General features: G+C 35.3%; 1 protein-coding gene and 1 long non-coding RNA gene across 2 annotated transcripts; both read right to left on the bottom strand.

Moving 5' to 3' along the window:
* Nucleotides 1–749: 749 nt before the first annotated feature.
* On the bottom strand, nucleotides 750–10411 carry LOC113231526. The gene is made up of 10 exons (XM_026465849.1): nucleotides 10312–10411; nucleotides 9329–9484; nucleotides 7967–8208; nucleotides 6816–7020; nucleotides 6033–6125; nucleotides 5678–5755; nucleotides 5519–5593; nucleotides 2984–3043; nucleotides 2857–2877; nucleotides 750–1674 (listed from the first exon to the last, which is right to left on the bottom strand). The coding sequence occupies exons 1-10, from the start codon at nucleotides 10409–10411 to the stop codon at nucleotides 1565–1567; spliced, it is 1140 nt and encodes a 379-aa protein (XP_026321634.1). The 3' UTR covers nucleotides 750–1564.
* Nucleotides 10412–15134: 4723 nt separating this feature from the next.
* On the bottom strand, nucleotides 15135–17561 carry LOC113231466. The gene is made up of 3 exons (XR_003310562.1): nucleotides 17407–17561; nucleotides 16855–16944; nucleotides 15135–16144 (listed from the first exon to the last, which is right to left on the bottom strand). It is a non-coding gene; the product is annotated as an uncharacterized LOC113231466 (long non-coding RNA).
* Between the last annotated feature and the right edge of the window lie 401 nt (nucleotides 17562–17962).

The raw sequence follows: 17962 nt of genomic DNA, 5'->3' as shown, positions 1-17962 counted from the left end.
TCACGATTTTAAAAATGGTTTCTCCTTGTTAAAACTTTCCTGGTAAGGTAAGATATAAGTATCCTACATATTTTTATCGTAAGGTAGCTAAGGTAATTTAGTAGTTGTAGAGCTCGATGGGAAAGAGTTTGTCCAGGGAAGTACTGCCTGTACTACCTTAACTATTCCTGCCACCAAGCAGAAATGTGACCATTACTGAGTTCCGATTTTGAAGGGTGCTGGTGAAATTACAGGCACATAAGACTTGTCAACTTATGTTTCAGGGTGACGGGCGCAGCGATAGTGCCTCTCAGATATTTGCGATTTAAAGCTGGCATTGCACATTTTTGGTTTTTGCTCGCTACCAGGCGGACGACTTGTTCGCTCTGTCGCTTGGTGTCATAAAAAAGCTCAAAGCAAAATCATCATTTGTTTCAGTATGTGTTTTTCAGATTGGAGGTGGTGAGAGTAAGTGCAATTAACGTTGCAGGAAACTTAAGATATGTCGTCTCATGCCAACGACTCATTTGCGATAATCAAGCTGCTTCCTTAGTATTGCAAATATTTATTGACGGAGAAAAACTTTTCATTAGATGGGTCTTGTGACTTTTGGCCCATTGAATTACAATACTTGAAAAGTGCCATCCCTAAACCAAAGTACCAAAGCAGGTAGAGCAATCAGTCCAACACATCAGGGACATTAGCACGAGAGGTGTCGCTGTGTCCTGACCTCGTCGCGCCTTTAATGAAGCGATGAATCTCTCGACTAACTGCCCTAGAGCATCATTTAGGATGATCTTCTTAACCTTGGAATGTGTAAGTGTAAATTATAAGTATTTTGAAGATTTATCGCAATTTTAATAGATGCCGTGCGTTGTTACCATATGAGCTATGTTTTCAAAAATGTCGGTTGAAATAACGAATTGTTTTTTTATTGACTTAATAAATTTTGATTAAAGGTAAGTTTACGAAATGCATTTACGGCGTTTAGCTTACGTCTACCCTGTGTACATTGTACACCAGTAAATAATTATACTGTTTCTTAAAATATATCCCTGTATTGGACTGCGTCAACGGGGTTCAGGTGCTAATTAGAGATTTTTAGATTTTAGACCCGCGGAAATACAGTCTATTAAAACCAACAAACTAAAGACGAACGAAACACAGAGAAAATAATGACAATGACAAAGAAAAAAGCGCCAAAAACAAGTACATTTAAATTTGGAACTTTAATAAAAAATTAAACAGCTAAAAAAACTATGAAAAATGTATACAACAAAAATTATAGCGACATCTTGTAATTCACTACAGGCCTGTTTTAGGATTACTTCGTGTCATACGTTGGTCATAAGGCTGGGTTTAAAGTTTAATTTATATAAAAATTATTTTTATACAGCTCTTAATTATTATTTTTGTATGAAACTCAACTCATAATTATGAGACATGACAAACTATGCCTTTGTGCTAAAAACACTCGTGCGTCACTTACCTGAGTAACTTATGTTCCTTTTTATAAGCTTTTAATGTGCCGTGCGGCACATGTGTTTTAAGTCTAAATTATTATTAACAGTTGTCAAACAATATGTCAGTAAATTAGCCTACTGTAAACGTTAGCTAGTGGTATCTTCAACGGTGGTGAATGATCTCCTGTATGAATAAAGATATTGTCATTCGTGTCGTCTTCGCGATCGTTGTCTGCAAAAAATACATAATAAGTTATTAAGAAGGTATTTAATTTTAAAATTAATTCAGCACAATCAAGAAGACTGCCAGCACCCGATAATGTGTCAAGTTCGTATTAATAACTTCGATATTTTATTAAGTTTAGCGTATTATGGAAAAGTTGTTTGAATTTAGTATTTACCTAACATCACGCCTGAAATTGGCTAGTGCCAATTTAACTAGCTAACCTAATCTAACCTAACAATTAATCAAAGACCCTTCTTTTATATGAATACTTTTGCAAGACTTTTGCTTTATATTTCATAAAGCTGAAATTTTACTTTTAACTTACATAAGTAAGTCAGTATAGTCTTGCATAGCAGGTGTAAATTGAATCCTTTAATCCTTCGGAGATAACAAGTATAATTTTTTTAAATTACTTCTAATATACTTTTTTTTGCTATTTTTTAATTTACTTGTTCACTCGAAACAAAGTCAAACAGCCAGTACTACTCTCGGTTATAATTCCGCGCCTTTTCCGCATAGACGGTGGCACCATATTATTTTCCCGCGTTACTGCGTTTGTTATATCTGTGCCTGGTTGGAAACAAGAAATACCGCGAAAACTTCACAATTTTGATTCGTAATTTTGTTGTAGTGCGAAAACGATTGATTTTTTTTCCTCGCAATCGCAGAGAAAAGTAAAGTTTTCACCTCGAGACTAAAAGCCAATCGAAACTAGCTATATTATTAGCTCGTTTCAATCCCTCGATAAAAAATATTAGTAAATAATAAAAAAAAATAGTAAATAGTATGAAGATTTTGTATTTTTTTTTTCATTATTTTCCACTAATAGTAGATTATATATTTGTATTTGTTTTTATTGTTTGTTTATGTAAACCGCCGCACTCCTTTGTTATTACTACACCTTTAAATCGAGTTTACATACCGTTTAGTATGTTTTTAAGTTGCACAGATTTGGGTGTTTTTTGGCTAATTTTGGGTTAAAGCACCGACGGCGAATAATCTATAATGTATTATGACTTACCTCAGTAACATCATAAATGCTGTACTACATTTTAACGACTGAACGAATTTAAAATCTACTACGTGAATATATAGGTAGAGAAGATAAACCGTATTCCTTTATCCCTAATGTAAACAAGGTTGCGGGCTTGATATAACAACAAATACAAAAAGGTAATAATATGTTACCTTCTTCGCATTTGTAGTTTCCTGAAAATAAAGAATAATAGCGTTTGTCGTTAACATGTCTTTTACACCATCTTTGTATATAAAAAAAAACATTTAAAGGTACAATTCAAAAGTATGAATTAGTTACCTAAGTACTTCCAAAGTTCTTCAAAGGAAACTGGTGTGAGCGCCTCTTGCAATATTTTAGCTGAAATTTTTTTTTACAATTGGATTTGGTGTATTATAATATTATATTTGGAATAATAATAATAATAATAAATTTAAAAAGAAATAGTTTTTTTATTTATTTTTTTATACACGACAGGCAGATGACTCTAGTGCACCGGAGAGACTATGAGCTTATAAGCAACCAGCCAAGTTACATGCAATTCTCTTGTTGTAGTAAAACTGAATTACTTAAATTCGTATTCTGACGTAAATATACGAAGTTGAACGGGAATGGCAAGGCAAAATGATGAGTTTTACTTTTTAATCGACTTCAAAACAAGGAGGAGGTTCTCAATTCGACTGTCTGTTTTTTTTTTGTATTCTGGCGTAAATATACGAAGTTGAATTGGAATGGCAAGGCAATGATTCTTTTTTTGTTGGAAAGAGGGTGCCTCCATAGTGGTCTCATTTTATTTTGAAGAAAATTATCCACCTCTAAGGGTCGCTGATCACGCATGAACATTCATTTTTATAAATAGCGCCTAAATTTTACCATAAGGAGCAATTATTTTCAAGGTTTTTTCTCTCTTAATATATTTTGAGTAGTGAGACCCGATTTTTATTATCTCCTGCATTGACTTACAAATAAATGGACGACGGGTCTAATACAAAAACCACGAAAAAATATGTCCCAAGTTCACCTATTTAAACGTAGTGACATGTAAAGGAATATGAAAAACCTAAAACGTTGAATTTTAAATTGTAATGTCATCGCAGTACTATCTAATTTTGCTTGCTTCGCTGTCAGTCGAACAAACGAAGACTAAAGCGTGTATGACGCTCTGTGTACGATTTTAACGCCTTATAAGTTCGGACACTTTTTAGCGCGGACCCGACGTCCATATAATTGTAAGTCAATGATCTCGTGTGTTAAGTCGTGTATAGTGGCGAACTTACGGACATACACGTACTTTTGAGGTATATACTCTGTACTGAGATTATTAAACATTAATTATTGTCTCTAGCTGGCTAGTTGACAGCTAGATGAAACTGCATACTAAATCATATTAAAGATATAGACAGATGTACTACCCTGGGAGCGTTCAAGGACTAGGACCAATTGTGTTCAAAATGAGAATAATTATATTTTTTTAATAGTTTTATTATTGATTATACTCATTACTAATAATAAGTATAATATCGGCAACTTTTCAATCATAATTTACAATTTGTCTCGAACTAAACTAATAAAAAAAATTCAATAGTTAATAGTATTTATTTATTGCCAATTGGCTATAAAAAGATAAATATTTATGAAACTGAAAACATAATAAAACTTAAACGAAATTTCTTAAAAATGTAATAAAATCTCGACATTTTCAAAAAAAAGTTGGTCTCGGAGTAACTTTCTTTGAATTGCTTATTTTGACAGATGAGACCGCCATGTGCATGGCAAATGACACGTTATGATACGATTTTACTATGAAAGAAAAGGTGAACGGATTTCGGATGGGGAACGTAAACTGCATGGACAGTGAATTGTTTTTGTGAGGTCATAGTACGAATTTGACAGGCTATCCAACTTACGGGCTTAAACAGGATTGCTATAAGAGCTCATAGTAAGCCCCCCCAGATCTTAAATGGAAAGTGAAATCCAAACGTGAATGTGCCTAGTGCAATGTTGATATAATCACTGCCCTAGCCACCTCCATCCTGCATGGCTACAACCCTATGTGGAAGACCCCATATCGTAAAAAGGAGGGGATGACGTGCGCTACTCAGCGAACCCAGTGAAAGGTTAAATCGCTCAAAATAGCTGCGAGTTGATTTATTTATGCAGTTTATCTTACCGTTACTGGGTTCCCAGAGTAACAAATTAATTTACTTCCATTTTTATTAATATGGATTTCCGCAAAGTATCATCAGTGGCCGTAGCGTGGCAGTATATCATATGCAATGTGTGATATGCCTCCTCATGACATATTTATTTCAGTTAATAAACCTGTGTTGCCATTATTTTGTTTTTATTGCGATCACTGAATCGGAAAGATACCGCACTATTTTTATTACTTCTCTGTATCTCGTTTGTTGCGTTCAAATTTTACGTTGATAAAACTACTGTGCAGAACTGTCAAAATGTTTTAAAATCAGCTGTGACCTCGCGGCCGTGTTTAACACTGCGATATTCTTTTGCAGCCAATGGTTGCGGCCCTCGCGATGTGAGTAACATGTGACGTCACGGTTCCCGCCATGTCAGATATAGTAGCTAAATCTGGATATAGTAGCTTTATCGCGGCGGCATGCTACGTAGGCTGAATCCATTAACCCGTTACGAGTACAAGAGATACGGTGTCTCAACGTTGGTAATTTTAATTTTATATATATTTTTAATGGTGGATAAAAACACAGCTGTGAGTTAGATATACCGTGTTGCTCTAGGACGCCAGAGTACCAAAATCGTCAGGGACATCACGTGCCTTTTGGATGCGTATGTAATCGAGAAATTTCAACTTACCGTCATCACATAGCAATTTCTCTCGTTGTTTCTTTTTTAAAACCGGCTCTTTCAACTCATCATGATGAAGGCCTCCTAGGTAGAAAACAGATTTATGTAATTGCAAGGTTATATTGCTAACAGCGACATTTTAAGCACTAAAGCACAAAAAAAAATTACCTATACTATCCAAGATCCTCTTTTCGAAGATTTGCAATGTCTTATTAAGTGCGTCATTGTTGAGAACATTTTTGTCATCTATAAAAAAACGTTAATTCAATATTAGCAATCAATATACAACAATCTGCAACAGTTAACAGTCTAAAATATAATAAAAATAAACATGAGTTTTCGAATGATTACTACACAAGCAGTAACAGTAAATTAAAAGGAAAACCCTCCTGTGGAAAACATATTTAAGGTAAGCCGCTATGCTAAGAGAGACGACAGCAGATAAAGACAGCATTTACGCTAGAATGATAGAAATAGATATAAGATAAATGAAATACAATTGTAATTACAAAAAAATTATTACCAATTTCAGTTTCATTCACAATTCCAGACCTGAGCCTTTTTTCCATATCAACAAATGCTTTATTGATGTCTTCTAAATCTATCTCTTTTTTGTCTAAAAAACAATATCGAAATTTAAAGTTTTATGTTAAATATTTCTTAATAGCCATCACGTACCTACGTGATGTTATTTTTTAAGCAATATTGGGAATCTTTTAGTAAAACAATATCCATAATAACCAGTTGAAAAGGTTTATTTTAGCTTTAAAAGACTGAAGTGTACAAATTGGTTCGCTAGGACAAATACATTAAACAAATAAAAAATCTTTTTATGCATTAATTAAAATGGTTCTCCATATTTTTTCGTTAGTTATTTAGTTATATTTTTTATTTTTGTTGTCTCTGTTACAAAATCAGCGACGAAACTGTAATGATTATTATAACATTACATAGGAAATGAAATTATTTTGTCGGATCCAAATTGCGTATATGTTTCTTTTTTAAACAAACCAACGTTTTGTTCCCATAAGGTCAGACCTGTAAAAGGCCCGAAACATTGGTTTATTTGATAAAACAAATATAATACCATTTAGATTCGAAAAAAAGTTTCATGTCCTATGTGTAACAATCGCGAAAACCTAAGTAGTCGTCGTTTTTTACATTTGCAATTTATCACTTAAATATCGAGGTATACCAGTGGTAATATTTACCAACTTACTAGTAGCTGATGTTTTTAGTTTCTTTGCACAACGAGTTCCATAAAGGGTAGTAGATTTGGTAGTTCTAGATAAAGTGTTAGACCTACCATATCTCAAAGTTTGTGGGTGATAGTTGAATCTCATTATTGTACTGTGTGATAGACCTGGTGGCATAGCTGGATGTGAGGCGGCAGCTGATGCAGACAAGTTAGGAAGCGGGGATGACAGAGGCGGCTGGTTACTTGGCTGCAGTACAGTATGGGATGTCACTGCAATTCTTTCTTGATGCGCTCTCTGTTGTGATTCATGTATCTAAAGTACAAAGAAAATAAATGTAAAGAGAGATACTGAAAACTTGGTTCTATATAATATAACTATAACTGCTCCCATGGCCGAACGATTACCATGCCGAACTGCCACGCAGAGGTCCCGGGTTCGATTCCCGTGCCGGGAGAAATATTTGTATGGCCTACATTTATTTCTCTCGTAAGTTTGGGTGTAAGTCGTGGTTGTCTATGTGTGTGTCCATGGCACCCGCAATACAGGGTTTCCCAAGTGCGGGGCTATGAGTATGTGCATCTTATTATTATTATTATTATGTAACTTTATGAATACATATCCTTTCAATCATAAAGGTAAAAAGACATTTCACGTAATACCAACATAACACGTGATAACAATTACACAATATCGTACCCTTTGTATAATAAAGCCACATAAGTGGTTTTATTCCATGGAAGCCACAAAAATAATACGCACTACATGAAACAAACTATATATATATATATATATATATATATATATGTATATGAAATTATATAACTACCCTATTTAAGCACAAAAAGTTATCGCCTAATTTCGTTCGTAGAATCCTTCGACTTGTCTTCTGAAAAGTGTCATTTTGCAGATGGCGTCATTACAACAGGGGAGTGATATTTTACTGTCGTGAAATGTTTTACGAGAGATTTACTTAGTTTTTGTTACTACAGAATCAAGGAAATGTAAAAGAGATTGGTCAACTTTTTTACACGAAACAGTGAGTAAATTATATGTGAATTAGGCAAAAAATACATTCACAATTGAACCAACAGTTAGATATTAATTTGGAAGACATGAGTTGATATGGAAGAAAAGCTCAATTTACGAAATATTTTGTAGAAGAAATTATTACTGAAAATTTCGCATGAGCCAAGGTTGGAATCAAACTTGTTAGAAGTCAAATTCAGATGTGTAGTATACGACAATGACACCATCATACCTCTGGCAAAGTTTGACCGTGTTGACTCTGTGGAATTACGAGATGTTGCCGGCTTCTCTGTTTATTTACTGGTTTTGTAAGTAAAGAAGATTTATTTGGCATTTTATTTAATCTCAACGGTGGCCTTTTCTGTGGTTTATTGGATTGCTTGATCGGTGGTTGACCTCGAGGTTTAATTGTTTGTAGATGAGATGGTTGTTGCGAAAGTATACGAACTGTTGGTGGAAGCCTTGAAATAGACCCTGGAATATCAAACAATATTCTTTATTAGCGAAAAAATAATAACTTTTTACTAAGACTTTTACATTTTGTGAATACCAGAACAACGAAACTTTAATTTCGGGGCATTTCCCCGAATACCCTAATATAAAGATTTTTTCTTTAATTTATACCGGGAATCGCATTGTTCACCGTAAATCTACCGAGATCATCCGTTGATGTTCATTCAAAAGTTGCTGATCATTTAGGTTTTCTTAAAGTAATGGATATTAAACTAAAGGAAAGTGGGCAAAAAATAGGTTTAATGTTAAAAATACGGCTATGGTTTATAAGTTAAAGTTATTATGAAATGAAGATCTATCTTATATTTTAATGATATCAAGTGATGGTACGAACAATTCGTACATCTATTTAAGAGACACGCCTGTCTATAACATGTGCTAAGCCGCTCAAAAATTTATATAGCGAAGATCTGAGGGGCAGTGCCACTGCGCCCATCACCCATACATATCAACAACATAAGTTGAAAAGTCCCATGTGCTTTTAATTTCACCAGCACCCTTACCCTTCAAAACCGAAGCTGTAGATATGAGTATTACGCAATACTCACATTACTGCTTGGCGGCAGAACTAGGTAAAGTGGCAGTATTTCCCTGGACGAACTCTTTCACAAGGAGCTCTACTGCTACTATCTTAACTTAACTGCGTCCGTGGCCGAACGGTTACCATACCGGACTGCCACGCAGAAGTCACAGGTTCGATTCCCAGGTCGGGAGAAATATTTGTATGGCCTGCATTTAGTTATCTCGAGAGTTTGGGTGTAATTTGTGGTTGTCTATGTGTGTGTCCGTGGCACCTGCGACACAAGGTTTCTCTAGTGCGGGGCTATGTTGAGTGTGTGCGTTATCTATATATATTAGCTGAGAGTCATGAACGTGAAGACGTGAATGTAAATGTGTTTTTTGTCATGAATTCTGTGTTGCGTGTGATTAAAACTAATCGTTAAACCCTTCATAGAAATGCGTTTATTTCTTACGAAATAGTCTGCTAGTTATGCACTTGACTTATATAACAATTTATTACGAAAATTTGCATATTTTATGCTTTGTTCGTACGGAATTATTAATAGTATAATAGAATTACTTATTCTGGACGGTCCCCTTTTGTTTATCATTTTCCCTCTTAACAATCTCCTTATCTCGTGTTCTGACGATTTTTCGCCACTCTCATCTATATCCATAGGTGTTTTATCAGGTGATCCAATGGAAAACTCTAGTTGTACCCCTTCTCCTGCTAGTTCTGAAAATGAATAAGCTTAGATGTATTTTCGAGTCATTTGTGTAAGTTCACCTCTCCGATCAAATTCATTTTTTAGATACAAAATTATTTGCCTCAAATCTTGACTAGGTAAAAACGTACTATCCAATTGCACCAAACTAAAGTATGACTTAAACCAATCCTTGCAATGCAAAAGACACCATACCTATTTCTGCCGCCAAGCAGTAAAGTGACCATTACTGCGTTACGGTTTTTAAGGGCAAGGATGCTGTTGAAATTACAGGAACATGGGACTTGTCAACTTTATGTCTCAAGGTGACGTAGTGGCAGTAAGTACCCTTTAGGTCCTTGCGATTTAAAGCTCTGAATAAAACTGTCACTGTTAAGAGCAGGCGTATACTACCTAGGCGTATACTCAGAACGAAAAAGGGCACAACTGCTGTATAAAGTACGCATAGTTGTGCCTTTTTTCGTTATGATGGCAGTATAGCTTACCCCCAGGCGCACGACTTGTGTTCGTCCATCACGTGGTACCATTAAAAAAAAAACAAAAAAGACAGACAGTGTTAAAAGTGTCTTATTTATTTAGGCATTGGTTTATGACGTATTTAAGTTTAGTGGACATTCTAAAAAGTTCTAAGTTTAAAAACTTTAAGGCTCAATTTATGTTGCGGAGGAACACCTCCGTAAATATAGTAACGATATTGTACATAGCATAATGAACTTAATGGTCAATACCATAAAGTTCATTATGCTGTATACAATACCGCTACAAAAATTCGCTTCTATTTCGTCCCGCCGCAACATAAATTGAGCCCAAGAAATCATATTATACCGTTTGCACGAACCTTGTATGTCTTGTAAGGGCTTAGCGAACTTTCTTAATAATGTCTCCAAATAACTCTTTGGGACATGGTTTGGCGCTGTAAAACAATGGCACACAATCATTTAAACTACAAACATTTTTTTAAGCTAACATTCTCATACAGGTGCAGGTTCCATCATGATCTTTTCCTTCACCGAAAAGTTCACGGTAAATTTCTAAATAAATTCTGGAGGTGCGAGCCCGGATTCAAACCCACGCCTTCTGCTTGAGAGGCGGTAGGTCAAACTATAGGCCTATAGCTTAATATTATAAAAGGTATTTTCCATAGAGTCGTTTTATTTTTTATACAAAATTATGTACAAAAATTATGTAAAAATATGTACAAAAGGTAAAATTCCATAATTAGCTTACCTTGAACATAAATCGAACCGCGAATACTAGAGATTAAACTCAGCATTAATACAAAAGTGTAAATTATCATTTTCTCTTTAACTTTGTAATTCGTTTCATACTAAACAAACAAGTATTGTACCAAAATTCACAACATAGCAAGTTATTTGAAATAGTACATATTATAAGAGCAAATATCAAAATCGTGTGTGGAGGAAATATTAAATTTAATAAGTGTATCGATAAAGTTTATAGCGAAAAGGTATTATTGGCATCGTGGATCGCGATAGTTTGAGAGTACCTAATGTGCGGCTTATCGACGCGTGCGCAGCGCGACAATCGTGAGAGTTGCGCAGCATGTGCACTGAGATAGTATATTTGTTCTAGGGATCAGAAGTTATTGAACTTATTTTTATAGAAAATTAAATTTTTGTAACGGTTAGGTTTATCGGAATTCTTAGTGACCTGTGTGGACGCCTAGATATTGTTATTGTACCCTAAGTAATCAGGACGTGAACTTAATATTTTACGTTTTACCATTTTCTAACAACCAATATTGATAAATATTAACCACCAGGCTAGTTAATTGTGACGTCTGAATTAAAATAAATTGTAATTTGAACTGATTCGTACATATATTCGTACTCTAGTAATACCTGGTAATACAACAGACACTAAAATATAGTTTTGCGACAATGTTGGGCCCAGTTGCGCCCGCGCACCACATTAGCACATAGTTATGGTTATCAGTGACATTTTATAGGCGATAGGAGCATCCAAAACGGTCGTGGTCAAGATCGTGACCACTAAAGACCCCTACAATGTATGGTGATAGAAAACATGAGATCGTGTAATATTATTTCTTGTGAAATATGTTTGCAATTGTTTAATATAATTCGTAAATAATGTAGCTGCAATAACAGAGAAAATAATAATCATAAATGTGAAGGGTCCTTTTGAAAAATAGAAATAAAATATTTTTTTTTGTGATAATTACAAGTGGAAAATAAAATTTAGTTTAATCCCACTTCAAATAGGAAAAGAAAAACCGCACCTTAAATGATGGCAATAATTAATTAATCGTCGTTGTAAATAAAAGGTGATTACAACGACGCGAATTCTTAAGTAAACAACGTAAACTTTACTTCCATTCTGTTGAACATGGATTTCCGCAAAGTACTTAATCTATCAATTAATTCTTATGTAGATCATGAACAAGCCGAACAACCTCAGATGAAGTCAAGCTGTTAACTATGCTCTTGCCCCGTCATGGTATATGACTTGTGTGCCTCTACCATGAGATAACAGTGCAGTTATCGCTGGCGACCGTGTAAAATGTTTGTATACAAAACGGTTGTTTCTTCCAGTGACCGCTAGAGGCGCTATGTAATTTGCCATACAAATTTGTGAAGTAATTTTACGCGGTCACTTGCGACAACTGTCACAGTTAACTCGTGGTAGAGGCCCAGGCTATTTAATAAACGACGTAGGAAAAATAAATAAAAAGCGTACAGACTTTTATAATTCTTACCCTTAGTGTAATCAACATGTGTAAAAGAACAATATTTCTGGAGACAGGTTTAAAGATTTTACAAAGACAACAACTACATAACTATTTAAAATTTTATGCAAACTGGCAACCCCACAAATGTCATTTTACTCAGTCTTCTTTTAACTGCTCCGTGGCCGAACGGTTACCATGCCGGACTACCACGCAGAGGTCCCAGGTTCGATTCCCGGGCCAGGAGAAATATTTCTTAGGCCTACATTATTTTTCTCGTGAGTTTGGGTGTAATTTGTGGTCTATGTATGTGTCCATGGCAGCCGCGACACAGGGTTTCCCTAGTGTGCGGCGTTATGTTGAGTGTGTGCGTTATTATTATTATTTAAAAAAGACAGACTATAAACAGGAGAGTTACAAAATTTTACATTTGTAGTACATTATTGTAGAGGCCGGGAAGTGAGGAATTATTAACACGACTCAAGCAATCCCCGTAAACGCCGAGGCTTATATAGTATTTTTCTCAAACAATGTTAGGAAATAATAATAGACTAAAGAGTGGAAGACGTATAATAGGAAAAGTAAAAAAAATATTCATTCAAAGTAATATTTTATGCGTTAGGACAACTTGGTAAAAGAAAATGTTAATGATTTTCCAGGTACATTAATAGTAGTCTGCTGAACTTCTGATGATGTGTTTGAAGGGTGCTGGTTAGAATCCAGCCGGATCGAATGAACTTTCCACAGTGTTTCGATCTTTGTTGTAATAATAATGGCAAATTAGTGGAATAATTTCACAAAATAGATATCGATATCATGGAAGTAAAACATCGTGACATTCAATCAACATAAAAATTCAGTTTTATTCTTAAGATAAATCAGTGTCAATGACATTTTTCATACATAGAAAAAAAATTAAATATCTCGAAAGTTATCAAAATGAAAACGCGTTATTTATCATGACAAGGAGGGCAAAATGATTGACGCAATAAGCACAATTATGAGTAATTAATTTAATTATGCTGTCCATTGTATTACAGTGAAACCCATCTAAGCTATGTATGAAATCAATGCAACACAAAATAGTTAATGTAATATTGTCGCCAACTCTCCTCCGATAAAATCGCACCAAGTTCCGTGGATAATCCATACGCAAAATTTATAGCTAACTTCTGCATATCTTCCATTCAGCAATTCTATAATCTGCTACCGCTATTGCTTACGGCTAATTTAGAAGGATTTCTATGCAAATTTAATTACCACTGTTAGTGTTCAGTGTTCACTAACGAAGTGCCCTATTAAAATGAACCGATATACGTTATGATTTTACATTTGTTAACAAGATTTCCTGTCTTGAGAAAGGGAGCGGAAATTATACCATTTCTTAACGTCCCTTACTGAATTATGAATGTCACCAGGTGATTTTAATTCGAAGTTATAGATTCAATTTGAAAATTCAAAACAGCTGTAACACCCACACCTGGATCACAATTCAGAACTCTTCGATATTTTAACCGATTTTATGTCGTTCTCGAATCGAAGGGGCTTTCCTAATTAAAACATTCGATTAGGATTCAGATACGTTATCATTATCCAACAGCGTTTACGAAATTAGTCGATGAAATAGATTATAAGAAAAATTAAAATCCTTTTATATACATTTTTAAAACTTTAAAGGCCTAAAATATAGAAATACATTGGCCTTGCATTAAAATAAATTAATAAAATTGAACTTAAAATAACAAGAGATTTCCATATTACATTCGTGCTCTATAAACAATAAGACGTTCGGTAACTTTCATTCGATAATTGCGTTCTGAATAACGTTTGTAGCCTTTGCCGGTCGAGAAGTTCGAGTAATCGTAAGGGTGTGACGTCATTTCGGTTCGGTTTCGAATACGACAGTTTGACGTTCGATTCAGGTGTCGTGAATGAAAATGAAAAGAAATCGGTCGACAACTGCGTTACCGTAAGGTTCTGAATCGACCCCCTGGTCTCAAACTAGGGAACTGCACTGGCCATCACAAAAATCGACCCACCGATCTTTTTACAGTAAAGCTCATTTTTTAATTGTCTAGATCTACCACAGGGTAGTGTTTGTGAAAAAAATACATTTTATTACATGTATATACATGTGCCAGATAATCACGCCAAATCTTTTTGTCTCAAACTATAGAATTCCTTCTGGTCTCAAATGAGTTAATTCTATGTACTATGAGAACCAGAGTAACGTTTTTAGTAGCAGTAAAGCTCTTTGTGAAAGAGTTCAGCCTGGAAAATACTCTCACCTTTCCTATTTCTGCCACCGAGCGGTAATGTAAGCATTACTGTGTTTCGGTTTTGCAGGGTAAGAGTACTGGAGAAATTATAGGCACATGAGACTTGTCAACTTATGTCTCAGGGTAACAGGCGCATTGGCAGTGCCCTTCGGATCTTTGTGGCACTGTAAGTGTTATGGATAGGCGTGTCGCTTACCACCAGGCGCACGACTTGTTTGTCCCATCACTTGGTATTATAAAAAAAAATATGAAAACCGAACCGAAAAGTACCGGGAATGGAACCTAAAACATCATCCAGCTCGTATTGCAACCCGTTGGGTCATTGGGAGTTTAGAAAAGATAATAAGCGTGGATTCGTATCTGGACCCGCACCTCTGAGTTTCCAGAATTTATGTTCGAAATTTGATTTGAAATTTACCATGAGCTTTTCGGTGAAGGAAAATATCGTGATCATCGTAAGAGGAGACCCGTGACCAGTAGTGTGAGGTATAAATTGATTGATGATGATAATGATGAGACCAGGATAATTATCAAATAAGTTCAGATTCTACACCACGTGAAATGAAAATAACTTGTTACGTAAGTATATATATATAATAATAGCTTAATGCTGAAAAATGGTAACACATTATTTGAATCGTGCGGATTAAGTATTCCAAAGTATTTATTGCAGTCATTTATTATTGTACTCCACGTGAATAAAAAAATACAAACAGTGATTTTTTGTCAGCAGATTGAGTAGTACTACGTATGCGCTTTAATGTATTTGGTATTCATATTTAAGATGTTATTCCTTTTTACAGACCGCTTAAATATCTCCCAAAACACGTAGATACAGCATAGTCTTAATCTCAAAAGAACTTCAAAATTTGTTAAGTTGCCCGTTGTGATAACTGTTGCAATCGAATTTATTTACTTGCCAATACATTAGGACCCTTTTACCTATCTGTCATTAGGTATCGAATAGTAAAATCGTAAACAAGTCAATGAGACTACAGATAAAGCGAAAATAACACACTACACGAATTTCAAATTAGAACGTAGGCGTACAATCGTGTGCCGAGTGGGCAATCGTCACTCCGTATTGGTAGCAAAATGTTATTAAAGTAGTACCGAGGATAACAAAGTAGTATCACCCCTTTGATATCACCAACTTGGCCGTACGCTGCATAGCAATTGGCACCATGTAAGTCTAGCCACTGGCAATGGCAGTCCCATTAGATACCACTTCCTTAACAAAAGAGGCTCCGAGCTCCCCATTCCAACAATTGTATGAGCTATTTGCCTTATCTGTAAGGACCCGCAATCACAACCGCTCCCGATCTCAACTCCGAGCAATACGTTTTGGTATTTTACTGATGCTTAATATTCTATTAGTAATACAGGTATCGTTGAACAGATAAAGAACATGTACTAGGCAATTTTAATATCTTGGCATGCAAATAACTTCATTGAAAATCGACTACGCATCTCAGATTATGAAGCTGTAGTAGCTAAGTCAATAAGCAAGTAAGTAAGAAAACGTGTACATATGGAGCAAGCTTAATTAATTTACATAAATTGTATGAAAATAAAGAATAAAAAGTACTCTGTTACATTTTTCGATGATTATCATAAAAAGCGTTTTTTGTTGTGCAAAATTTTGCAGATTTATTGATGGGTTGAGTGTCTTGGAGGTGAGATGTCTGTAATAAAAAACGAAAAACCGTGTTACATGGCTATTCTTTTTTTTCTATAGGAGGGTTATTATTTTAACAGCGTTTGTTTTTTTATGTTTCTTAATATCTAGGCAAGTATCAAATATGATGGCTCCGTTGTGAGGATAGTCGGCAGCGCTCACCCGCGGGTGCGTTATAACAGTGATAGTCGAAGCGTGATATGACCATAGCGGGACACTGCTTCGCTATGTCATTTCGGACTCCACAGATAAATGCTATGAATGGGGTGTTGGGAGTACATTTCAAGTTATTTAAAACAGTCCAGGTATTGTTTAATAGTTAGAAGTTTATTTTGATAAATAGATTTTATACAAGCTACAGAAACATTTAACTTTACTGTCGTAACTTTCCACTATCATGTGGTTCAATTTGTTCGCAGTAAAATTCGAGTGCCAATAAAAGCCCAAATAAAACGTTAACTATTTATCTAAATGGTCTGTTACTTTACAAAGCTTTGAAATGAGCACTTAATCAATTGAGATATTTTCCTAAAGTGGAGCAAAAAGTTAACCGCACCTATTCTTCGGACAAAAGCGCAGTTACGAAACTCACGGCACGTGCTGGCTAATCCAAGCTTAGTAAAACAGAAGTGTCCGCGCAGCTCGTAAGCATGACGACCGGATTAACAGGACCCTAGACACACCCCGTGGTACCGTTGCTTATTGAAAATAACTTACGAAGGTACTAAAATGTGAAGTAGAAAAGCTCTAGCGAAAGTGGTCGAGCAGTGAGCAAGTCGTGACATAACTCCGGCGGGCGCGCACAATCTGGAATAAATTGCGTACACTTAGCGACTCTTTATAGACCTTTTAAGGTAGAAAATTTAAGATGATGATCGACACGCTCATAATTAAGATTAAGCTGTGATAGGTAACTCGTGATGTGGTGTGGGTGGTTCCGCTTCCGAGGTCCGTGTGGTCCCGTTGGTGACCATTTTTGGGAAACCTGTGAGAGTTTTAATGCACAATTTATAAGGAAATGATGGTACTGATAGGAGGTGTTTAAGCGAGTGGCGTTTGCGCGCCATCGTTGCCTTAATAGGATTTGAAACTGCCTTTTAGAGCTTCTGGTCACATAAAATTATTCAACTTGTATTAGGTGTGTTAGGAAAATCGTTTCCAAAAATCAGAAACGTGCTGTAAAAGAGAAATATCTTAACCACTACGCTAAAATAAAAGTCTTTAAACTTTCCAGAGTGCAAGGAGTTCTGAATAATAATGCAAACTAACTGCAAATTTCTGAAGTATGCAGAAACGTCGTGTGTGGCATCCGTTGATAAATAATATAGGAGTAGCGGACGATCCCCATATCTCAACGGGAAGTGCTTTGCATGCGGCTGCCACCTATCTTTTGGAATAATCTGAAAACGGGAGCACGGTACAACGGAACATCTTACATCCAACAATTGCCTCTAGCGAGAAAGACTTAAAAACAAATGAAGAAGGTCCTTATTGCTTTGCGTAACTCTTGAAATTAAGTCCTTTACATTTTTTTTGTGTTATAAGGAACACATCATTTATCGTAAATTCGTAATTGTGGATTACAATCCGAAAAGGTACATCACTGTTGTAATGCTATATATTAAGACTTTAAAAGACATGATGTTGATTTTGTCTGTAATCACGCGAATGGTGATCGTCTTATAAATATAAACTGAGGATAAAATCAGGTTCATCTTCATTTCTTTAACGCGCATTAGCTGAATTACTGTAAGGTTTTACCGTATTGGCATATTTAACTGTCATGGTTGTAAATTATACAGTTTTAAAAGTAATGGCTCATTTA

The sequence above is a fragment of the Hyposmocoma kahamanoa genome, unplaced genomic scaffold (genome assembly GCF_003589595.1).
Source record: "Hyposmocoma kahamanoa isolate Upper Pololo Valley unplaced genomic scaffold, ASM358959v1 65, whole genome shotgun sequence".
Classification (NCBI taxonomy): Eukaryota; Metazoa; Arthropoda; class Insecta; order Lepidoptera; family Cosmopterigidae; genus Hyposmocoma; species Hyposmocoma kahamanoa.
Note: the sequence above shows the minus strand (reverse complement) of the source record. Positions and strands in the feature narration are given on the sequence as shown.